Genomic DNA, 25,650 nt, shown 5'->3' with positions numbered 1-25,650 from the left:
GTGTGTGTGTGTGTGTGTGTGTGTGTGTGTGTGTGGGAGGAGGGGTAAATATTATATTTCACTGTATTAATATTTTCCCTCCTTCCTGTTGGAACTGTAACGTCTCCTCATTATCTCAACCATCCTGCTCGAATTATTCCAAACAAACAGTCAAAAGTATTTCAGCTCCAGTTTGAAGCACCGGTCCGGATCCGCTGCTGCTGACTCCAGCACAGTTTCATCAACACACACACACACACACACACACACACACACACACACACACACACGAGTCAGTGGGTGACACCGGGGCCTGACGGGGGTTCATCTAGGGGTTTCAACCTAAAACCATCCCCGGTCCTGCCTCAAGTGGGATCACCATGGTAACCACGCTTCTCATCTGGAGGAGCTTAAAATCAGATTAAAAGTCATTATTTTGCAGATTGTTGATCTGATGGAGAGTATTATGGGGTGGCTTCAGACCGGCATGGAGTTATTGGACGTGAAATTTAAATATGGTTCAAGTTTAATGATGGAGTGGAGGAGAGGAGGAGGAGGAGGAGGAGGAGAGGAAGAGGGTCCAGGGATACCAACTGTCATGGAACGCTGGATTACTAATCTGATAGTTGTGCTGCTGTTTGTATCAGAGGAGCAGATATTCACTGGATTCCAGTTTGGTTCCTGTGTGTGAACGACTAACTCCTGGTTCTGGTCCACATTTCACATTAATGAAGGCTGTTGTCTGGAACCGCTGGTTTCTAACGACGACGATCGGACCAACAGGGATGAGTCAGGTACGGAGTTCTGACTCATGGGAACAAAGTCATGTGACCTGGAGGGGGGAGTGGTTGGTTCTGGCTCAGGTTCTGACATCTGGATTAGGGATGCAGAGCAGACAAGTCCGTTCTGATGTTTATTCTGATGTTCGTTCTCAGTCTCAACGCAGGGATTAACGCCTCTCAGTGTGTGATAAGTGACCAATACTCATTCAAACCGAATGAGGATTAGATTAGATTACATGAGATTAGATTAGTTTAAATTACATTAGATTATATTAGATCAGATTACATTAAATTACATTAGTTTATATTACATTAGTCTAGATTAGATTAGATTGCATTACACTAAATTAGATTACTTAAAATTACAGTAGATGAGAATAAATGAAATCAAAAATGATATTAGAATCGATGTATTTATATATTTGCTGTTTGCTATTTGGAAAAATTAGACTATATTAATCAGACTAGAGATTAGATTAGAGAACGTTGTCAAAGAATAGACCGTTCGTCTTTCCTCCCTACACACCACACATGTGTGTGTGTGTGTGTGTGTGTCTGCATTTTAATCTAATCTGGGGCGTCCTGCTCCTCTTCTCGATGGACGGCGGTCGAGCCGCTCTTCAAACCGACGTCAGAGGAAATGAAAACGCTTCCCCTCTGCAGGCTCTCGCTGGCGGCGCTCCCGGCCATCAGACGCTGGCCGTCCTGCAGGAACGGCCTCAGCTAGATTTTAATTATCTGACTCTGATCCCTAAATTAGTTTCTTTTACGCCAAAATTAATAACATAACAATACGCAGTGATGGATGCTGGGAGGCTGGACCGCTGTGGAGATGGAGACAGATTGTTCTCCATCCCCGCCACAACGGCGATAAGCAAATAAAAAGCACTTGTAAATAAACAACACAATCACACTCCGTACTCCATCATTACTCCTGACAATCCCATGAAGTGTCATGGATTCCCTCGTGGAGCGGTCATCCCGGCGCCCGTCCGACTTAATAAATCAGAACGGAACCGACGATGATGATGATGATGATGATGATGATGTGGTGATTGTTTGGAATGCTGGAGTCTGACAGTAGTAGCAGTAATGGATACTGGAAACCGTGTCTTCAAATCAAGTCTTCTTCTCCTGTGATTCCTGCCAAGTTGCCAGAACAAAAGTTTCCCTCTCTTTCAGTGTCTTTGTAGCCCCACCCCCCCAACCCCCGCCGGCAGCATCCCTGTCTTGTGATTCTCACTGTCAGATTCATGGCGATAGAAAAAGCTGCCGGGACTAAAATAACCCCTCACCTGGGGGGGGAGGGTGGGGGGGGGGTGATCATCAGTCACGTCACCACTTCAGGGTAGGACCGCGACGCCCCAACCGACCCGCCTCTCACAGACGTTTCAGACAAACATCAGCATAAAAAGAATGATGGAAAGAAATCTTTCACGGAGGATCATAAAATAGCAAAGAAAATATCCTCAATATTTCACATGAAAATCCTTTTTTATAATTTAATAAGAGCAACAAAAAACACAAATATCACCAAAATTTACTCTCGAAAGTTTTCCTCATGTCTCTGAAGCGTCGATGAAAAGCCTTAAATTTAAATTTTACACGTCATGCTATCTACTTTACAGTAGCGCCATGTGCTAAGATGCTAATGTTGGCGTGATCGTTTCTGTATGGTTTGGCGTTAATTGTGTTCGTACTCATGTTCTTAATTTAGCATGTTAGAATAAACCATAAGCAACTTAGACTGATTTAGATGAAGCTCTTTGTGACGTGTTTGTTTTTTACTTGTCATGATATCAATGGACAAAACCTACATCTCCAAGTATTTCATTATAAAACGATATTTTAAGATTAATTCCAGTTTATAGTGATTAAATTTAATTCAGATTTAGTTGAGATATATCACAAAAGAAAAACAACCAACATGTCAAATTAAATGGCGGCGCTAAAAAAAGCAATCATAATTATTCCTGGACAAAAGCAAAAGACAGCAGAGCCCAGATTTAGTCAGAGAAATATAGAAAAATTCCCTGCATCACTAAAACATTCTGTAGAAAGGTTTCCATTATCCACGTTGAAGGAAACAGACATTTAAGAGACGAATCAATACCAATACAGTCAGATAAAAGTTCTGTGGTTGGATTGGAATTGATCTTGTTTGGTTTATAAACTAGAATGGAATACATGAAGAATCATTGCGGCGCTGCTTGGGTTCCCACAACACACAGTTTTATCTGGACTCATAAATAACTCAGAGGACAAAAACAGAAGGAAATGAACTCTCAGCAGAACGGTAAATATGGGATCATTGTCACCCCGGCGCCGGAGGAGGCTCTGCTGCACAGACCCGACCCGCGTGTAACGTTAGATTCCACTAATCCTACAGGAACCAAACAAGGACGTGGAGAACATGACTGAATATTAGTGGCTCAGAATTTGTTGAATACAAAACAAGGTTATAAACCCAAGCATGAGCTTTTCTTATCATCTGTTCAGCACTCATGCGGAACCGTCACAGAATCGGTCCCATTCTGGGACACTTTTTCTATTGTGTGACTCTTCTCAGGTACCGATTATGGTACTAAAGACCCACTGTTTGGTAATTGTTCCCTGTGAGGAGGTTCTATTTCCTGTTAATCCTACATAAAAATTGAGTTCAGGATATTTTTCTGAACGACACTTAAAAGGATGGACGATTGATTGTAATGTTCTTTTTCTACAGCCTTAAATCCTAGAAATTAAGATTATACTTAAATAATTTTCAACATTTATTAACAAGGGATTGAGAACTAGCTAGTTAAGTCTTTTATTCCATCCATTTTCCTCCATTTAGCTAGCGCAGTAGGGTAACGCTATCTTCAGGCTACATGATGTCCTCCATGATGTCCTCCAAACCCTTAAAGGGAGGGGTCCAGAACCAGAATGCTCCAACCATCGACGCTTAGATGTTAAAAAACGATTGCGTTTGTTTCGCATTTACTCACATTTACTTTATATATTTTCTATTGTTTTTATAACTGCTAGGAGTTAATTTATTCACAATTTTAAATCGGTACATTTGACCCTCACATTAAAATACCCCCCCACGCCCACCCCCAAACTGGAATGACTCAGAAACGTCTTCACTGAACTACAAGCGGATATTAACTTGAAGAGCCACCCTGGCCAGGCATTAGTCCGTCCTCCCAGGTGTGATTCAGACTGAGGCGCCGTCATGAATGGGGGGCGGGTGGGGTTCATGTGGGAACGCTGTGGGCGTAATGAATAAACCCTCCCAAGGGGGCATTTAATTGTGGTTCCACGCTGGCTGAACATCCCAAATGTTAGTAGAGAGAAAGACGGACGTCGTTTTTTTAAAGAACTGAACCTTTTCTTTTTAAAATTACAAGATTCACTTTTATATTTAGCCCCGGGCTTAATAAGTTTTTTTTTAACGTTTTCTGTTTTGGTCAGACTCGGTCCAGAGGCGAATATAAATCAGCTTTTAAAAGATCTCACTGGTCAGCCTGACATTAAATCAGGATGACCCTCAGCCGAGTGTCCAACTCCCCCTTTAATTAAAAGAACAATCCAGTTATTACCCTGGCCCCTAAAACCATCCTATCAGGTCTAGATCTGGATCAGTGCCAAGGCACCGAGGTTCACTGCCGCCGCTTTTGAGTTCTGGGGATTCTACTTCCTGTTTTATGTTGATTCGTCAGGTTTCTTCTTTTACCTGCTTGCTTTGTGGAATCGGTTCTGTTCAGGTTCTGTTCTCAATAGAGGCTTCACCTGGACCCGTTCCCACCCCCACCCCTCGGTGGTTCCATCTGCGGAACATGCTCCACTCTTCCAGTAGATTCTAGGCTATCAATGGGTCCACCCCCACCCCCACCCCCACCTCCATTCGTATCCACGCCAGAGACGTGTCCGACCCGACCTGATGAACCCGGTTGAACCCGGTGGCGCCAGAGGTAGAGGGGAAGCCTGACCCACTGCCAACCGGTCTGGACTGAACAGTTCACGACATCACTTCAGCTCCACGAGGTGAAGTTAGCGCCTCCAGGTGGCGCTAACGCTGCTCTAACTCCTGCATCCTCCTCTTCATCAGCTGTTTTCATTTCACGCCACGAGGCTGACGTTCACCTCCCTGAGTGATGCGATCACAGGTGGGCAGCAAAGTACAGGTGTGAAAGCACCCAGGATGCATCTGTGGGCTATATTTGACCACAATGTGGTGAAGGCAGACGCGTCCGGGGCCACATTGACGACCCGCCTGCACAGCTGACATCCTCAACCGCAGACAGAACGGATTACACTCCCCATTTTCATTTGAGTCACTTTAATGCAAATGATGTGTTGGGGGCTTTGTTACCTGCAGAGCCGAGCATCAGATTGGTGCGAACGTGCCGTCTGCTTCATCTGATATCACCGCTGAACTCGTATCGGCGGCGTCCTCACGCTTCTTTTTGTGGTAAATGTGTCAGAGTTTAGAAATCCAGTCGGCAGGAAGTTTTCTCAAGATTAAAGTCGGCAGACTCGTCTTTAAAGAGCAGCTCGATTTTGTGAGTTGTTGAGTTTGGAGAAGCGTGAACTTGGTGAAACTGTCTGAGACTAATTCTTAATTAACTGTGTCTTCTAGTGAACGTGACAGATGTTCTACGTGGAGTTTTTCTCCTTGCGTTTAAATAGCTTTGTGTCTTTTATCCCAGGATAAACTGGGTTGGATATCAACTTTTGTTGGACCAAATCTCACGTCTTGCTGCTGAAACATTCAGGCTGTCTGAACGCGACACTGTTCAACCGACCCAGTTCTATGAAGAATGGATATCTTTTTGGAATTAGGCCTGATTCATATGTGGAAATAATTTTACTCTGTTCCACAGACACTCTTCCTACTGTTGTGATGTAGGACATCCGGAACAGTCACATTAACTTTGTGACTGATCCAGATCACAGGTGACACTTACTTTTATGGTTATTGTATGTTCTAGATCTCACTTGTTGGAGTCGGGATTTCTGAATTGAAGGGTTTCTACACATGAACGCATGTATGGAACATTTGCTCAGCTTTCCTGAAACTGAACATAATCCTCTTTAATGAGGCGTTGACAAAAAAGTGTTGTTTATTCTGTTCCATCCAAATGGGACCATTTGTCGACTCTAGCTGGAGAAAAAATATTAATTATTTCACAGTGTCTACAGGGACCAGACTCCTGTTGGACTCCTGTTGGACTCCTGTTGGACTCCTGTTGGACTCCTGTTGGACTCCTGTTGGACTCCTGAAGACCTCCTGATGGACTCCTGATGGACTCCTGATGGACTCCTGATGGACTTCTGAAGACCTTCTGAAGGACTCCTGATGGACTCATGAAGGACTCCTGATGGAGTCCTGATGGACTCCTGATGGACTCCTGATGGACTCCTGATGGACTCATGATGGACTCATGATGGACTCTTGAAGGACTCCTGATGGACTCCTGATGGATTCATGAAGGACTCCTGATGGACTCCTGAAGGACTCCTGATGGACTCATTAAGACCTCCTGATGGACTACTGATGGACTCCTGATGGATTCATGAAGGACTCTCAATTGGACTCCTGATGGACTCCTGAAGAAGTCCAGTTGGACTCCTGATGGACTTCTGGTTGAGTCCTGATGGACTCCAGAAGGATTTCAGAACAATTCCTGATTTACTCCAGAAGGACTCCTGAAAGTATCTTGAAACCTCTTGAAGACTACCCTAAGACCCCCTGAAGGAGTCATGGAGAACTCCTGGTGACCTCCTCAAAGAGTTCACAGAATCTCACATCCTTCTGAAGGATGTCTCACAACATTGTAAACGGATTTTGATGAAAGTTTTCACGAAGGATTCTGGATCACGTTTAGAAGTCACAAGATAACATTACCATGATATAAATAATAATAGCAGATAATCCCTAAGCTGGATGGACGGATGGTTAATTTCCTCTTTAAATGACGTTTCCTGGTTGATGTGTTTGTGTTAACTTTGTCACAGTGAATAACCCCTCCTACAGAAGGAAGGCTCCGCCCTCTCGGCGATGGTTCCTTGTGTTTACTGACAACACAAACACTAAACTGGACGATGAGCCACTCGTTCATCGTTTCATCCCCTGTTCAAACACAGCGGTCAAAGACAGGACGAGTCACGGATGAGAGAAATCACTGCAATCAGCTGAAGATGAAGAAGAGTGTCGACAACGAGCCGCCAAGTCTCTGGACACCAGCTCCTCCTCCTCCCCATCCACCCTGTCAAGGAGCCCCCACCACTCCTAAATCACCGCAATCACCCCCCCCCCACCCTCACAGTTTTCAAAGAAATCCTCAAAATGCTGGATTATTTTCAAATGGTGGAGTAAAGACGATAGGAAGTACCGTTCACACCTCCACCTGCTGCAGGAAGTTAGTATCACCTGTTTAATCACACACACACACACACACAAACACACACACACATCACAAACACATCACACTCACATCACACTCGACTCAGCTTCAGAGCTAAAGGTCACCTCCTGATTGGCTGCTTCTTTGGAATCCATCGCTGGCGTCTGTTCAGAGGGGGCGGGGCTTTATATAACTTACCTGCTCATTGCCCATCAGAGCAGCCGACACACATTTGATTTGTCATTCCTGAGCCGCCATGCCAGTCGGTGAGTTGCTGGAGACGGATGATGAGCTGACGGCCCTTCATCTTCATCACCGTGTGTGTGTGTGTGTGTGTGTGTGTGTGTGTGTGTGTGTGTGTGTGTGTTACATGCAGCTCTTCCTCCATTATGCAGCTCAGCCCACTCAGGAACGCATTGAGGAGAAGAGTCGAGTGTCCTGAAAGCAAAACGTCATCTTATGAAGCAGGAGGGGCTGCAGGTGACCGGCTGCTTCTCCATGTATTAGGAGATTGATTGATTGATTGATTGATTGATTGATTGATTGATTGATTGATTCTTGAAATTAGTTGAAAGTCTGCACCTGTTAAAAACAGTCTTTACTCAGTAGATGGGAAACGTGTCTATAGACTAGTTTGTGGGTTTTTTGTTTGTTTGTTTTTAGGGGGGGCACATTCAAATCAAGCATGAGGTCTATTCTAGGACATGTTGCGTTCACTGACCAGGTAAATACCACTACTATTCCACAGACACACCCCCCCCCCCCCGCAGATACTCATATCTACCGTTTTATTTCGTCAGTCTGGAATGGACTGGATTGTGATATTTAATTCCTCCACTCCTGCTTTTCTTGGCAGAAGTATCCGGCTGAACCCCCACCCCCACGTACCCGCCCACCCCCCAGTACTGGTCCCTGCAGATAATGACAGCTCTCTGAATTATAAAGGTAGAAATGCCAGTAATGAAGCAGCTGAAATCTCATCATACAGAGAGACTGAGTTAGCCCCCGTGTCTCCCCAGGACCCGAACCTCGACCTCTGAATAAGCTTTTCATTTCTACTCAGGAACCCGGGCTGCATGCAAACGGCCCGACGGATCAGCGCTGTGTTCCAAACGTCCGCGTCCGGTCCTGTTTGGTTCCACCTGTGTGCAGAGTGGAAGAACAAACGTCACCGGGTTTGGAGTTGGACCGGCGCCGTCACCTCCTCTCCTGTTATTAATGGATAACGCTTTGATCAGGACGTTTATTGGAGATCAGTCGCCATTAAATTCTGGCTTTGATTGAACATTTCTGGCTTTTGGCAGCAGCCGTCAGGTTGGAATGTGATGTTTGAGCGTCGTGAGACCGGAAATCCTAAAACTCCTCTTACAAAAAGGCTTCAAATGACTTCAACGCTAATGAAGAGGTGAAAGAAGCGTGAGTCCGGATCAACCTTTCACCTCGATTAGCCCGGACCATGAAGATACAGACGTTAGGTCTCCAGTCGATTGTGCCTGGATCGTTGGGTCATGTCTTGTATGAGCAGACAGGCAGTGTGTGTCATTAACATCCAGAGGTTAAACCTTTGTTGTCTGATGTTCTCTTAGATATTTCTCGACTGCCGGTCACTGACTTCCTCATTCTTCCTCTTCTTCTCTCGTCTTCAGCTCCGCATGTACAAAAGAGAAAATGTTCATCTTCATCTTTGACATCCACTCCTGACACCTCTATTCTCTAACTTCTTATCCCTCCTTGCTCCACAAGTTTTCAAATCTCATTTCCACTTCTCTTTTTCTATTCCTGTCACTGCAATTTATTGATGCTGCTTCCTGTGGATGAGGGCCAGAGGTCCATTTTCATTCCCACTATGAGTCCTTCAGCATCTAAACACTTCTGTCCATCCTTTACATTGACGTCAATACGACTGCTGGAGGGCGTGTAGTTTCAAAAGTATGAAGGACGACAAACATGTTGACGTCCTTCGTGGTCTGTGAGGGATCCTCTTATAAGCTAACTAGCCTGTTAGCTTGCCAGCATATGTGGAAACATAGGTGAGAATATTTCCCAAGTTAGAAAACTATTGCTGCTGATTTGTTTGTCCAGTCGAAGAGACCGACAACAAACGTCTCAGTATTTAAATCCCTCTAGAAAAACCTTCGAAGACATCTTCCCACTGGAGGATTTGGTTGTTTTGTGATCTATTTCTTTAAAATAATGTAATATAAAGCAGAATCTCCAGAACCTGAACCAGCCACAGCGGATCCAAGCAGCATACCTACACAATCCCTCACCCTCAGACGCAAGGTTAAGACACCGGGCAATAAAAACTTCCCTTTCAGAATTCAAACAGATGTGATTCGGCTCTCCTCCGTGTTGCATCGCTCTTGTAGTTTTTGTAGAAATCCATCCTGTAGTTTTTGTGTCATCCTGCTGGCAAACAAACGCTAACCCTCCTCTGCAGGGTTCAAGAATGTTCGCGGGGGAAATATTCATCACAGCTGTTTAAAATCTGGTTGATCCACGTTCAGTAATCCACAGGAGGAGATATTGATCTAAACATAGTGTTAGAAGCATCGTCAGGAAGACCTGCATTGGTTTCGGGCTAGCGTTAGCGCTCAGGAAGTGTCACTGTTCAAACACTGTTTGTTCTCCGCTGTCCCATCCTGTTGTGTTGTGTTCATCTAATGAAGCTGCTTCACTTCAGTCGGGTTTCCCACAAATTGACGCCGTAAAAACAGCGGCATGGAGGCGCGTCGTTGCCGTGCCAAGGAGGAAATCAAAGGCTTGGAGTCTCTCGAGTGTCCTGGCACCTTCTCTAACAATGATCCCTACAAAGCCGGCTGAATATTTATCACCAGAAAAACTCCTCCTGCTCGTTTGAAAGCAGGGCAACTCTCTGCGTCGCTTCACAGCCTTCCGTCTAAAAGCCGACGGATGAGACGGACGGCGGGGAAGAGAGAATCCTGACTGGAGGGCGGTGTCGGGATGCAACTCATGGGGACTCCTCCAGATAATCAATCCATCACCGTCGCTCCGGAGGTGATGCGATGGAACCGGGCGGGTATTACCAGCTGCACAAAGGCTTGTGTTTGCTCCAGCCCCGCTGTGAGGTGTGCAAGGGTTATTGTGGTGCTACATCATGGGAAGTGTTGCTGTGTCCATCTCCCTTAGTGACTCGCGGTGAACGGACATACCTGGGCTACTGCTGTGTCATGAAAGCTCATCTCCATCTTTATCTGCGTGGAGCATGTTGCTGTCTGAACTGAGAGCTGTTTAGTTATTCAAGCCGTGACGGATCCACCAGTGATCCTAGAGGAGATCATCAGGACTTCACTTTCTTTAAAAACATGTTCTTGCTTCTCTCGGTGGCGGCTGTGGTGTTAGCTTCTCGTTTACGAGACCGCATGTGGGATGGGCCTCGTATCCCGCCCTCGGCACACCAGCATCTGGCCATATATGGGCAATGCACAGTAACTCAACCAGTCGTTGGTTCTGATTGGCTAATAAGAGCAATAGCAACAGTCTTTGCAAAGGTGTCCTCCCATGATGGGGCGATGTTTGATTGGTATTTAAGTCTTGATATGAACTTAGCGCGCGTGATGACTGTCTCTATACGTGTTGAAGAGGTTGAGGCGTGTTGGTGGAGGTGTGAAGCAACTTAAAGACAACCACAATCGTACTGCGGTTGCACAGTGGGTTCATTATTAGCATTAATACTGTTTCTTCGATGTCATCTGATGTCATCAGCGATTCCCACAGCGGTTGATGATGCATTCATCAGTTGGTCACCATTGTGATCCTCTACAGGGCAAATGGTGACACAGTGCAGATGAAATATTAACGGTCCTGAAAATGTGAGCTGCTGGTCTGTTTTTAAATTCAGAGGCATTCATTGATATATTTATGTGTCCAGCACCAAAACCCAACCACTCGGAGGTTTCCGGTAGATGTCTTACAAGCCTGGTTGATCCAGGTCCTCTGGACCGGGTGTTCTGGTTCTTACCCTAAAAAACAGAATGATGACCACTGCATAATGCATCACAGCGCTGGGGGTAAGTCACCAGACTCCGCTGAGTCCTACAAATATGACTTTTGTTTGGCTCCACCCACAGATTCATCGATTTGATTAGTTTTCCATAAAAACCGCCGCACCAACAGATAAAAAAATGTCGATTTCTTGAAATAATAGGCTCCACACTTTACTACAACCATAACTATTGTGTGACAGCTCGTCAAATAATTAGCTCCAGCTGGTGATGTTGCTAGGCAACAGACCCACAAAGGTGAGCACAGGAAGAGCTGGTGGAATCCGTCGTAGACCAAACCTCCGGTTTAAAAAGTAATCAATCTGGTCAATCTGGACCTTTTAGGAGTCTCTACCTCCTGCCCCGCCCTTTCAGAGTCTCTACCTCCTGTCCCACCCCTTATAGGAGTCTATTCCTCTTGCTCCACCCCTTTTAGGAGTCTCTTCCTCTTACTCCACCCCTTTTAGGAGTCTCTTCCTCCTGCCCCACCCCGTTTGGAATCTGTTCTGCCCTGCCCTGCCCCTTTAGGAGTCATTTTTCATATCATTTGTAAAGCTTGTAATGGGATATCATTATGTTTGTCCAATGCTAAATGCTCAAGATGAATAAACTACATGTAGCTGAGATCACCACAGCTAGCCAAAGCTAAAGCTAAGTATTTTATTTTCATATTTTATAATATTTTCATAAGTATAATATTTTATTATATTTTATGGTATCTGTAAGCCAAAGTAAAATATGTTGATTCAGGTCCAATTTTTTAATTGGTCCCTAAATGCATCTCTGTTGGAGGTATTTCGCTTTAGATAGCGCTAACATGGTGTCACTTACTCACGTAACAGATCTATCCGCTGTTAAAGTTATTCTCCACCTCGCAGGTGAGGTATGAGGCGTGAATAACCAACACATCAGTTAATGACAATGGCAGAACGTGAACTTAAACAATACTTGTACTTTTGGGAGGGGGGTGTTAACGCCTGCTCCACCCGATATGCTGGGGTGAAAGCCTACAGCACTATTCTGCTATCAGTTATCCTGCACAGCTCTATTTTTCATCAAGATGTGTCTTTGTGGTTTTATCTCGCCTCCAGAGAGAGCGAGGAACAAATCCAGAAAACATCCGTCTGTTGTTTGGCATGTAATTCTTCCCAACACGGAACGCTCGAGCTGCTGGAGCGTAAATTTTCCAAACTCTATGGAGAGCAGGACGGAGCTGCTGTCATCACTCTGTTGCTGCACTGTAGCAGCATCAGTCCGGTGACAACAGGAAGTAGCCACACATGCTAAGAGAGAATGTTTAATCCCTTTACGTAATCAGAATAGTTCTTTATTACAGTTAGTGTTAGTTGTTGTGGGCGGGCCTAGTTGTGGATTGGTCCACTGGGGTGTGCACTTGATCTTTGACCCAGGCTGGCTCCGCCCCACAGAACCAGTCCAGAACCTGACCCCTCAGGTCCTTAACAGGTCCAACTGGTTCCAGGGTGGATCACGACGGCCAAACATTTAGATAAAGTCGTCCACAGCTCTTGACTTTATGACAACAGACACGACCCATGAGCAGCTTTAAATATTTGAAGGGTCCGTTTGCAGCTGTTGGAGGAACCAGTCGGAATGACGATGAAGGAACGGCAGTCAAGTCTTTGATAGAATCTACTGGGTGGCACTACAGGGTTTAGCGTTACCGTCTGTCAGGACCAGATCCCTCCATCAAACTCAGATCAAAACCAGTCAGGTCTGAATTTAAACCCATGTCTGGATTCAAAGCCAATCCTAGATTCAAACCCGGGTCTGGATTCAAACCCATGTCTAGATAATGACCCCTGTCTGGATTTAAACCTAGATCTGTATTCAAACCCGGATCTGGATTCAAATTCAGGTCTAGATTTCAACCTACTTCTAAAGTAAAACCCAGGTAAGGATATAAACCCAGGTCTGGATTCAAACCCAGATCTGGATTTAAAACCAGGTCTAGATAAAGACCTGGGTCTGGATTCAAACCAGGGTCTTGATCTAAACACAGATCTGCATTCAAACCCGGGTTTGGGTCTTCTTAGCAGCAGCTAGCCGCCTGGCGTCCAGCCGGCTCTACGTGAAGTTAACCAAACTGCAAACTGCTCACGCATGCAGATCAAAGTGTGTCTGGTGGACTCCTTTCACACCGGGGACGCTTCTTTTCCTGATAAAGCCTCGTGTTCGGCTTTGTTTGGACTAATGCTGAGTTATTATTCAGTTCTGGGGTTATGTCTCCCGGCGGACGCAATCAAATTGAACTGTGTTCTGCATATCTCAGACTGAGTGCTGGAAACAATCTGCGTAAAGTGCTGCACTGTTTAGAGACAATATATTCAATCACACCTGAATATTCTTCTTTCAAATGCCAGCAGAAAGGTCAGAATTAGGTTTGAGATTCAACACGACGCACCTGCAGCAGTCAGATCCCGCAGGTCGGATGCCGTAAACCCAGAGTGTGAGGTTCTGGTGATGACCTTCTGTTTGCTGTCTGCAGAACCCCCACCCACCCCCCCACGCCGTTGGCTTCAACCCGCTCTCTTGCAGGATTCTTCTCATCTTGTAAACATTCTAGCAGCTCGAAGGAACCCGCCGGCGGCAGATGGGTTCAAGATCAGGTTCATTAACACCAGGTCAGAACTCTACATCTGAGAGCGGGCGAGAATAATTTAAAGGTTTAATTCCAAGGAAATTCAAGGTTTCTGATGAGAGGCTGATAGAAGCCCGCTGGTCCATCCTGGAACGGTTCACACCGGGATGAGTCGCCAGTGTTTTCATTCAAACCACCTGGGATCCACAGAAATGAGTCACCATCATTAATCATTTACAATTAAAGATCTTTGAAGCGTTTGAACGACTGACTGCTGTCCTGCTCTTTAACGCCTCACCGACCATCAGCTTGTGGACACATCACTTCCTTCCTTCCTTCCGAGTAGCTTTTAGGGTTTCTTTTTAGCTAATGGGGACCAAAATATGTCATCAGAGTCCAGAAGACCCGTCTGATTAAAACTGAATGTACAGTGATCTTTTTATATTTCCACTGACACTACTTGGACACGAGGGCACAAAGGTAGAAGACACGTTGGCCCTGTTCAGACTGAGACAATCTGTCCATATCAGATATGAAACTACCTCGAGAATGTGGTTTCAGTCCGTCCCGCAAAAATCAGATCTCATGTGGTACGGGAGTGTTCATCTGTATGGGATAAAAATCGGATATATACGACTAGTCTGAACAATGCCTTAGCCGCAGGTCACATGTTCATGTGATCAACCCCATCATGTCAACATGACACGTAATCAGCATCACCTCCAGCACAAAGAAAAGGTAGCTCCGCCTTAATGATCAATAATCATTTTGTTTAACTGAGCTTGAAATGTTTCAGGAATGTTTAATTATCATTGATCTGATTTGTTCCCTCCCATTTAAATAACTCGATAAACAGATGAATTGGGACATTTAGTGATTGGAACGTTGGAAGCTTCTGATGTAGAGTCACAACATTCAGGACGGAATCCATTCAACACCACAGAGTTTTGACACCTGTAATCTCAACACAGGTGTGTTTTTGCAGCGTGAGCAGCGTTTCCTTTAGCGACCGTTAAGAAGAGGTTGTGACACGACTCCAGCGCCGACCCTCCAAGCCGACCCTTTTCCCGCCTTTCATCCAAACATTTTCCTTTTTATTCACACTTGAAAAATGAAGAACCGCTCCGCCGAGAGCCGCCCTGGCATCGGGAGAGGAGGCCAATAACACCGACGGCGACAAATCAATCACTGTCAAACGGCCGTCAGCGAGAGGCGAGCGTTCCATCAGTGGAATAAACGGCTTCAGGATTGAGCTGCAGATTCAGAGCTCAGGGTGAAATAATGATTCCAATAAGAGGTTAAAACCGTGAGTGTGTGTGTGTGTGTGTGTGTGTGTGTGTGTGTGTGTGTGTGTGTGTGTGTGTGTGTGTGTGTGTGTGTGTGTGTCTAAACGCTGCAGACACACACCGAGCAACAGTCGTCAGAGTTAGGAACCAGTACTATTCTGAACAACCCGATAAACTTTATTTAGGTCCATAAACAACCCGTGAAAATGAAATCATTGTGGTTCCAGGAATAGATTTCTAGGAAAACATCACGCCTCCTGAATTGAGATTTATACCAACAGAGGAAAACGTTTTAATGATTACCTGACGACCGTTTGAGAGACGGCTGCCAGCGAACGCATCATTAGCACATTTTACGGTTCTGATCCAGGATGCAGCGTTTAAATAAATGTCAGTGAAAACAGCAGCTCTCGCGTTAAATGGGAAAACAGCCATCCCTTGACACACTTAGCTTTTTTTTTTTTTTTCTTGACATTTAACCAAAACCATCGTTTCATCCTTCTTGGATTCATTTTTTATGCGTTTGGCAGCAGGTCAACTTTTTGACAAATTAGCATGTTTTAGCTTAATACAGTTAATTTTCCTGCTTCCAACCTGCAGATACCACTTTAGCTCTTTGTTGCTCCACAAACGCTACTGCTAATCTTCCGCTAGATGCTAACAATGTCTGGATTTCCTGCTATGTTAGCCTTGGGTGTTAGCCATCCACACGTAGCCAGATCTTTTTGAAAACGCAACTTCTTTTCTTACGGTTACGCCTTCCGTCCACACGACAACGCAGATATTAGGGACCAAAACTGAACTTTTTTGAAAACGTCGGGTCTGCGTTATCGCGTGGACGCTGTAACCGAAACTTTTTCTATCCGGGGGGCGGGGCCATGCAAAGAAAACCGCCGTGACGTCATGGGTGTGTGACCCGTGTCTACAGGTACACACAGAATGGACGGAGTTAAAACCGGCTATTTTCTGAAGTATTACAGCTCCACGTCAAAGACGCGTTGATAAACATGCTTGAAAGTTGGACATTTGTTCATCGGTTTCTTCCTTTATGAGTCATAAAGTTTATATATTTATTCATTCATGACACGACGCTAGTTCTGGGTCAGACTGGGATGCGCTGCCCCCTGGTGGAGAACTCTGTGATGGATGCTTATCGACGCACTAATAGTTACGTGCAGATTTTTTCGGAAACGCTGTTGTGTCGACGCAAATTTTTCTCTGCGTGGACAAAAAAAAAAGTTGCGGTTTCAAAAAGATCCAGCGACGTGTGGACATGGCCTTGGGGAAGGCTCTCTCTGCTTCCCCTCATCCAATCATAGCCTGTCATCCTCTCTTCCAGCCAATCACTGGAAGGCTGTGGAGCGTTAAATGTCTCGTCTCCCTGCTGTCAGTCAGCCATCATTTCAGCGCTGCCAGGATCGGCACCCCACCTCCACCCCCTCGTCACCTCATCCGTAGACACCTGGCCGTGTGATGGGAAGGAAAGAGCCACAGTCTGGTCCTCCTCCTCACATTTAACCTCACCTCTCATCCCCATCCTCTCCCCATCAGTCTCTCCGGAATGTACTGTGAGAGAGGTGGATGTGAAACAAAGTGACAGCTCTGGGAAAATGGTAAAATGAGAACGCCTCCCAGACGTGAAGGAAACTGCAGTCGAGACGAGATTGTCGATGAGTTCATTGTGGTTTTTATTGTGGCCACTTGTGTTGCCTAAACCTAAAACACAGGACTGTGGATGCTAACCCATTAGCACGTTTGTACCAGAGTAGAAAACACCATAATCCAGGCAAGAATTACGTTTCCCTCAGAATATACCGACGAACAAATAGTTTTTAGCAAAACTGTTGGGACAGGCAAAACAAAACCGACCACTAGAATTCATCAGAAGCAACGTAAGAGCAGTGAGGATGGATTAAAACACGCACAACAACACGGGCAGCCAACAGTCACTGGATCCCCCAACAGAACCGACGGTCCGCCGTGTTCCTGTCGCTTCTCTTCCTACTGGGTTTATCATTCTGACCATCTTTGAAATCAGTTTCCAGCTCTCTGCAGTCAGTTCATTGGTTTTCTTTTTACCTTTCTCTGTCGTCTCGCAGCATCTCTACACATTCGTCGAGGTCTTTTTGTGCGTTCCTTTGCTTTGTGATCTTTTTCCATCTCGTTGTCGTAGATTTCTGGGTTTTTTTTTAATTGACCTGTGGTCATTTTGAATCTTTTAACGGTCGTTTCCTGTCGTGTGGTCTCCTTTTCATTCCCAAAGTCTCTTGTTGGTGCTTTCCCGCCATTTTCAGTCAGTTTGCAGATACATCTTTTTTTTTTTCCCCGAGGGTCGAGGGTATTGTGAACCCTCTAGGCCGTCTAGTAATCCATATTCATCTGTAAACGCCGCTCCTGTCTCTCCTTTGACCGACTCACCCTGGAACTCAACAGACGTTCTTCACGATGTGATACTTTGGTGATAACAAGTCTCACAAGTAGCACGCAATGTACTTCAACGCAACACTTGCCATGAAAAAACGATATACTGAACATATTCCATCAAGTCAGGGTTTGAGAAGTACTTGATGATGACGGGAACATGGAGCGGTGATTGGGAACGTCTTCATCCGGACGAGGACCCGGTGCCAAACACGTCCAAAGCCTGACTTTGTCTCGGTTCCAATCCTTTTCCATCCATCATATTTCTTGGGAAAGATCCAACAGACACAGCAGCATGTTTTTTTAGATGATACGGCGACGACACGTGATGAAGAAGTCAGAAAGCTCATCGTCTTTTTTTTTTTTTTTTTTTTTTTTTTACAGAGGGAACACAAGAAAGCCAGAGAATGTGGAGTACTGCCACCCGCCCACCAGGTTCCCCTTCTCCAACTTCAGGTACACTTTGTCCTCTTTTTCCAGGTAGAGCAGAACGCCGTTGGTTGCCGCCTCACGAGTTACGTCTTTGTCGCCGGCGAAGGCAGAAATCACCGGTTTTCCGTTCAGCATCAGGTTGACCTGGACAGACAGAACGATTAGCAAAGGGAGAGGAAGGAAAACGCTCCTTTAAACCTATTATTTTAGCCACACCTCCATAGAATCTAAATGCTAATGAGCCGCTAACGATCGGATAATAAGAGGGAGGAGTTACATGATCTCATCCAAGACGGTATTATCACAATAATATAAATACGCTATCAAATCTAATCACTTTTTATTTGTTTAATTCTTCTATAAAGACTGAAAAGGTCCCCCTGATACTTTTCTGGTGCACCATCTTTTTTTTTTTTTTTTTGTATATTTCTAATTTATATTTGAGATGTTATCGTCTTCTTGTTTTTAGTGACATATCTTTATAAAAAGTCTTTTAAAAGTCTTTAAAATATCAAAATACACATAAACACAAACAGTGAATCAGTTCAATCGTGTAACATGCAAACCACATAAATGTAACGCCCTCAAAAAGACCCGAGATTCAAACGTTAAAAAAGTACAAACGGAATATTTGAAGTTGGGGAGGTTATGAAAAATAAATAAGTGATCATTTGTGACCCAAAGGAAGTCGCTATTTCAAATGTAAAATTCCTTTTAAAGAAAAATTTCAAGATAAATGCAGAAATAATGACCGACGAAAAGGAGGGGTGGTAAGTTTTAAAGGGAGGGTCCAGATTAAATCCTGGCCCTCCCTGAAGATGATGTTCCGCTCCGGTGTGAAACGGACCGGTACCTGTATGGTCTGGCTCTGGTACACTTTAATGACGTGGAAGTTGAAACTGTAGATTCCTTTTCTGGGGGACAAAAAAACGGATTCGAAGGTGAAGTAGTTTCCGATGTTCACCAGAACCTGTGAGAGAAGAAGACAATGAAGCACAGGTGTGGATGAAGCAGTGGGTTCGGGAACCAAACGTGGAAGTCGTCTTTACTGCTGCCAGGCTCAAACGTCACAAACGCTCATCCCATAATTAAATTCTTCTCAATGGAATTGAACCCACTATTTAACTTTCCGCACAAGACATCAAAATGACGCTTGATGGAAATTTAATCTCATCAGCAGCTTTTAAAGAATAATTCTACTTTGGGGGATTTTTACTCCTCGTTTGACTGAAGGAACGGAGCTCCTGCTTCATCACCCGATGGATTTTTAAAGTATTTCTATATAAATACTCCCTCTCTTTGCTCGCTGTCAGTGATCAATCCTGCATCTGACAGCCAGGAGAACTCAGCACAGTCTGGGGAAAGGTTTGAAGCCCCCCGCAGTCACATTAGACGTGAAGCATTTACATTAGAATGGAAACATTTGTTTCTGCGGGTCATGACTGATGGAGGACGCAGACGTTTCCCGTCTGCACCAGCAGGAGCTCAAGTCCTCCCGTTAAATAAAGACTCCCGGGCCTGAGGTGTTCAGGACCTTTGACGGATGCAGCTTTCAGAACACCAGCGTGTGAAGCAATCATCTCAGCTGCAGAGGAAAAACTCCCGTTATGTAACGTTAGAGCAGCACATCAGCTGAGAGGTGTCGTTACACCTTCCTCTGCCCACCCCCTGTGACTAATCACGTCCTCTTACTTTTGTGTTTGCCTGATTTGTGCGTCTGTGAAGGCCAGGCTCTGCGGGGACCAATGTTCAGGGCCCCTCAAGAACAACTGAGAAAGGGGGGGCCCCCAAACGGCCATTCATCCTGATGCTTTTTTTTTTTTTGCACAATCCAACCTCCAACCCCCCCTTGAGTGGGACTCCATCCTGCTACCATGTGACAGCTGAACATGAACCTCCTGGAAACGGAATAAAAACAAAGACAAAAAAAGCTATGAGCCCCCCCACCCCCCACCCCCAACCAAAGGTTCTAGGACCGCCGCTGGACGCATGTCGGGGTATGAATGCATGTTTGGTCTGCAGGACGCCCCCCCCCCCCCCCCCCCCCACAACCCCCAAACCAGACGAGATCCAGCTCTGACTCCAGCAGCCAAGTCCGCCTCTGGGGCGCAGCAGCACTTTAGCGCAGAAATGTTCTGCATCAAGTCCACCCCCCCTCCCTCCCAAGGAGACAAACAGGTGAATCTCGGCAAAAGTGGCCCCAAACAGAGGTGATCCCAAAAAAAAAAAAAAAATGTTTTTCACCTGATCGAAGTAGATAATCCTCGTCTTGTTGCTCATCTCCGACGGTTCGTGGTTGTTGCTCCGGACTGCAGAGAAAGCCACCTTGGAGTTGGCGGCGCGCACCGAGATGCCGAGCGGAGAGGACGAAGCCTTCCAGTCCGCGGTCGGGTTAGAGTCGCACACCACCAGGCATTTCCCCTCCAGGACTATGGGCTCCGTGTCGTTCTGAGCTCTGGCCATCTCAGAGAACACAGTCCAGCTGAGCACTAGTATGAGGGAGTTCACCATGACTGTCTCGCTGTGACGGCGCCGATTCGGGGAAAAAGAGAGACCGTCTCCTGCACCGCGCAAGTTTCGCGAGTCCCTCCGCTGGTCTCCCCCGTCGCAGACGCGTCTGACGCTTCTCTCACTGAGTCCACTGATGTTCCACATCCATAGCCGGATGAAAAGAGTGAAATCTAAACGTTTGCAAGCAAAGAAAACGCAGAGATCACCGACTGCTGCCTCCGCGCATCATGTCCGGGTGAGAGTGAGACCAGGTGCACCATGTGTGGATCGGGTTGGACAGGACTGATCCGATCGGAGGGGTGAAGCAGCTGATAGATCGTCCATAGCCCTCACTCCTACTCCGGAGAACGCGTCTGACCGCAGCTCTCCCCGCAGTGATGTGCTTGCGTGTGTGCGCGCCCCGACATCCACTTTACGCACACACGCGTGAAGCACAGAAGTTATAATTAAACGTCCCTGCGTGATGAGCCGGGGGCCAACATCTCCGTGGTTCTCAGGGAAACTTAAATGCACGCATCTGACTTTATTCCAGCTTTTGTTCATGAGAGAAACGTCGAGGGTTGTTTTGTTTTTCTCCGGATAGAGGAATAAAACGTCAAACCGGGAATCGGGACGCGGAGGATTTTGGGCACCGATGCGGAATTAAGGAGCTGGAAATGTCTTGAACATGGGTCCGGGTGGGGGTGGTGGGGTGGTGGGGTGGGGGTGGGTTGCTGTTGTTTGCTGCTCACCACACATCTGTCCACCCTGCCCTCCCCGGAACGCGGTGACTCATCACTGCTCTTTGCACAGGTGGGCTGAACATCATCCGGGCCCGACTCTCACACCTTTTAATCTTCATGCGATTGTTTTGATGACGTCATCCCGTCTTTGCCCACTTTCCAGCAAAACGTCATCTCGTTAAAGTTTGCAAACTTTTCCTCCCCTCATCTGAAGGAGTTTTCTATAAATATTCACTTATCTCCTTGTAACATTTCACCTGTGATCAGCAAGACGAATAGATGCGTGAGGACGTTGCCCCAGCAGCTCCCCCCCAGTCCAGATCCGTCCTGGTCCCTCCTCAGGCCCACACATGTTGGCCCCCTCCAGCTCTGAACCCAGATGACTCTTCAGCTTCAACAGCAGCGAGCCGAATCGATGGGAACTGCAAGGAAAGAGACGAGTTCTGAAGCAGTTTGGAGAGATTATGAGGACAATTTTACGAGTCATTGCTGGGGATTAAACTGCTGATGATGTCAGAGACGGGTTCATTCCCACACAGGAAACAGAACAGAATCTGGAGGCGGCCAAGGCCAGACAAAATGTTAACTGTAAAAGGTGTCACAGTTAATTAGTCCTCCATGGTGGGTGAAGTCTGAATAAAGCATTTCTCTTTTTAATTCAAGTCAAGCTTTGTCAGAATCGTGTCACAATTTGTTTCATGATTAGAAACAAATTCACAAAATTCCTACAATTCATCAATAGGAAGGAGAAAAAAAATGATAGAAAAGAAAAAAATTGAGAAATCCGGTTAAAGTAGTCTATTACTCATGTATTCAATTACAAGTAGTCCTCAAGATATGAACATCAGATCTATGAACAACCATGTACCACCATGTCCTTTCTGCCGTATCCCACGCAGAGCAGCGTAACATGAACGCCTCGTAGATTCAGATTTCACGTCATGTCAAAATAACTAATAAATATCAGAGTACGTGAACATTTTGCTGTGATGTCAGACTTCATTTGGTGTTTTCGTCTTTCGCGTTTGTGTGTCATCTGCAGTGTTCCCTCCTTTTATCTCCTTTTATTGTTCCCTTCTGAAAAGGGAACAAACACACAATGTTTTTATGTTGTTTTTATGTTATGTTCACCAAATTCAAGACCGAAGACAATTTGGATCAGGTTGAAAGTGACAGAATTAATGCAGACTATAGACTACCTGTACAAAAACTGTCACCACGTAACACTGGATGTTTCCTATTTGATGTTAACAATTTGTCAAGTTATCTGAGAAAGTTAATGGAAATATAACAGAGTAATCAAACATAGATAGATAGATAGATAGATAGATAGATAGATAGATAGATACTTTATTAATCCCGGAGGAAATTGCATATATCCACTGCTCAGGCATTACTTAACAAATAATACTGGATAAACACCAGGAGAAAAGGAAACACTGACATCACAGGACATACCACAAGACATACATTACACTAACAGACAGGCACATGCAGCACTAACAGGACTTATATACTAAACTATAACTAAAAATATAAACAGTATAAAATTTAAAAATATTACAGTAAAGGGACACGTCAGACTTTTGATGACCAGGAAGTGTGTCTGCACATCATTCACATCAGTATTGTGGAATAACTAAGTGGGTTAAAACTTGGATTAGCCTCTACACCCCCAAAGAGGTAGAGATGTTAGTTACATTACAGTACTACAGTACAGTACTACAGTATTTTTTTTTTCATTTATGTGTTGTTTTTATGTCCTGTAATTGTTTCTGGTAAATCGTAAGGAATAGTAATTTCTATTTAGAGTAGTGATGACATTTAAATGACCTTAAATGGTGATTATAGATTGAAATTTCGTAAATAAGGACTTACAAACAATTTAACTTATGAACAAACTCTCAGACCCAATTGTGTTGGTAGGTTGAGGACTAGCTGTATTGGTTCTCTGGCGGAAGTACATCATCCGTTCTCATGTGTCCAGCAGTAGACTGACACCCCCTTATTGTGGTTCTCTCTGTTCCCACCTCCCATCGCCGTCAGCCTCAGCAGAGTCATTAGCCGTCACCACCACATACAGTAGGCGTGGCTGTTGCTCAGGGTTGATGTCTTCTCATCTTATTTGATAATCTCATCTCATCTGCTGCAGTAAACTTTCATCTGTCTTTCCTGACTGAAGTAAAAAAGTAGAAAAATATTTTAAGCCAGTTTTTCAGAAACACGCGATACAAAATTATAAACTTTGCCTTTCCAAATTCTTCCCTTGTACTTGTACTTGTACTTCCCTGTACTCACTATATATATGCATGTGACTAACAACCAGTGTGTGATAGTGGACTAACAATTTCCTACGGGATTAATAAAGTTGATTACATTCACACATAAACATTTAATTTCACTAATGAACAATTGTCAAAACAATAATTCATGTCTTGATTAACTGAAGCTGCCCAGTGATGCATGCTGGGTGCAGATAAGCAATAAGAAATGTATGGATGGATGGATGAAGCAATGAATCAATGACTGAAATGTGGTTCCACCACTGGGTTAAAAGACGTCACTGCTGGCGGTTGAACAGAGATAAACTCGGACACCGCGTTTGAGCCGTCGCCTTTGAATCGTCTGCTCCGTTCCCTAAAACTAAAACACGCCTGAGTCCTGGTTGCGTGAGAAACGTTCACATGACAAAGTCCTTTGATCCGAACGACGGCGGATCGTCGCCTGCGAAGTGGAAGAAAATTAAAACCGCCAGAAACTAATGGAAGTGAACCTGACATCGGTGTTCCACGCATAAAGACTGACCTGTGAGACACGTTCAGCTGCAAAAAAAAAAAACTGGCAATAAAATCTAGTCTCTGTTCTAGGTAATTAAATCATTGCTGGATCAGTTCAAAGGGATTTAGTATTGATCTGTCAGTTTAAAGCTATTAAATATCTACTCAAATCTAATGGAAGAGAATTTATTGGATATTTGGAGTTGATATTTTCCCACCCCCTAAATAGAAATATAAAAACCCGACTAAAATCATCAGAGACTGTTTTTGTGGGCGTCAATCCAACCGTAATTATTATGAAAACCACAAAATGAATCGCTGCCATCTTGTGAGATTTGTATCACCACCCGGCTCTGACAAATGGTTCTGTGTCTAATGTTGTGCATATCAATATGTTTCCATGGCGATACAGCTTTCAGAGCTGAGAGGTGGCGTGATGTGCCAAAAAAAAAATACTCTTGTTGCAGGAAACAAGTGTTTTCCAACTGTCACGGTTGGTATACCTGACTCCAGGTTGGATCAGTTGGTACCTGACCCAAGATGGGATCTGTTGACGTGTGACCTTAGATTGGACCACTTGGTAACTTACCTGAGGTTGGACCAGTAGGTGCCTGACCCGAGTTTGGATCAGTTGGTACCTGACCCCAGGTTGGACCAATTGATACCTGACCCCAGGTTGGACCAGTTGGTACCTGACCCAAGGTGGGACCAGTTGGTGCCTGACCCAAGGTGGGACCAGTTGGTGCCTGACCCAAGGTTGGACCAGTTGGTGCCTGACCCAAGGTTGGACCAGTTGGTGCCTGACCCAAGGTGGGACCTGTTGACATATGACCCCAGGTTGAACCAGTTGGTACCTGACCTGAGGTTGGCCTGTTACTCTGGCAGACCAGGCGTGTCCCCAGTGGTCAAACATCCAGCACCAGAGCAACCGGGTCCACCAAAAGTCATTGGGAGATACTAGATGAAGAGTACGATCGCTGCAGTGCAGGAACTTCAAAGATATCTCCTGGAATTGGCACCGGGAGCTTTCAGGAGGACAGGTGGAGAGGAGCAGCTCATTAGCAATGGTTGGGAGGATGGGAGGTGATGATGATGATATTGTTGCCGTAGTAACAGAATGCTCGACTTTCTGTGGTTGCGCTTGTGTTTCTTTTCTGGCATTGATTAGTCGATCACCTTGCTGACAACAGATGAGCTCATGAAGAGAGTGTTTGATTGGCTGCTAGCAGCAGAACCAGCACAACCTCTGACCTCTGAGGCCTGTTTGTCCCTGACTTCAGGGTCTTTTCTCATCTGTTGGTCGCAGTGGGTTTCAGGGTCGTACGAGTTGCTGCAGAACCCATCCTCACAAAGACACAGATATATTAATATTTTATATGCAGTAATTACTCCTGTGATAGTTCTGTGCCATTTAATGTCAAAGGGATGGAACAAAAGGAAGGAGACATTCGGATCTCTCACCGGGTCTCCAGAAAAAGAACGCATCTGTATGGAATTTAATTAGCAGCCGAAAGGAGAGTTTGTTCTCTACTCGCAACGCGTTGATCACGTCGGACAGATGCGTCCTGCATAATGAGTTCTTTTAGTCATCCCCAAGAAAATATCTGATCTATGTTTACACTAATTGTACATAAATCCAGAGTCGTGCATCTACCAGGTTCTAGTGCAATAAACAGGCCAGAGGCATGAGCCAATTACAGGAAGGAGCTGTCAGTCAGTGACCACGTGGACGCCGTCCTTCATCG

General features: G+C 45.2%; 1 protein-coding gene across 1 annotated transcript; it reads right to left on the bottom strand.

The window, feature by feature from the left end:
- Positions 1 to 16,779: 16,779 nt before the first annotated feature.
- Positions 16,780 to 20,671, bottom strand: cbln4 (cerebellin 4 precursor). The gene is made up of 3 exons (XM_068339557.1): positions 20,140 to 20,671; positions 18,749 to 18,865; positions 16,780 to 18,039 (listed from the first exon to the last, which is right to left on the bottom strand). The coding sequence occupies exons 1-3, from the start codon at positions 20,548 to 20,550 to the stop codon at positions 17,842 to 17,844; spliced, it is 726 nt and encodes a 241-aa protein (XP_068195658.1). The 5' UTR covers positions 20,551 to 20,671; the 3' UTR covers positions 16,780 to 17,841.
- Positions 20,672 to 25,650: the final 4,979 nt, after the last annotated feature.

The sequence above is a fragment of the Antennarius striatus genome, chromosome 2 (genome assembly GCF_040054535.1).
Source record: "Antennarius striatus isolate MH-2024 chromosome 2, ASM4005453v1, whole genome shotgun sequence".
In the NCBI taxonomy this organism is placed as follows: domain Eukaryota; kingdom Metazoa; phylum Chordata; class Actinopteri; order Lophiiformes; family Antennariidae; genus Antennarius; species Antennarius striatus.
Note: the sequence above shows the minus strand (reverse complement) of the source record. Positions and strands in the feature narration are given on the sequence as shown.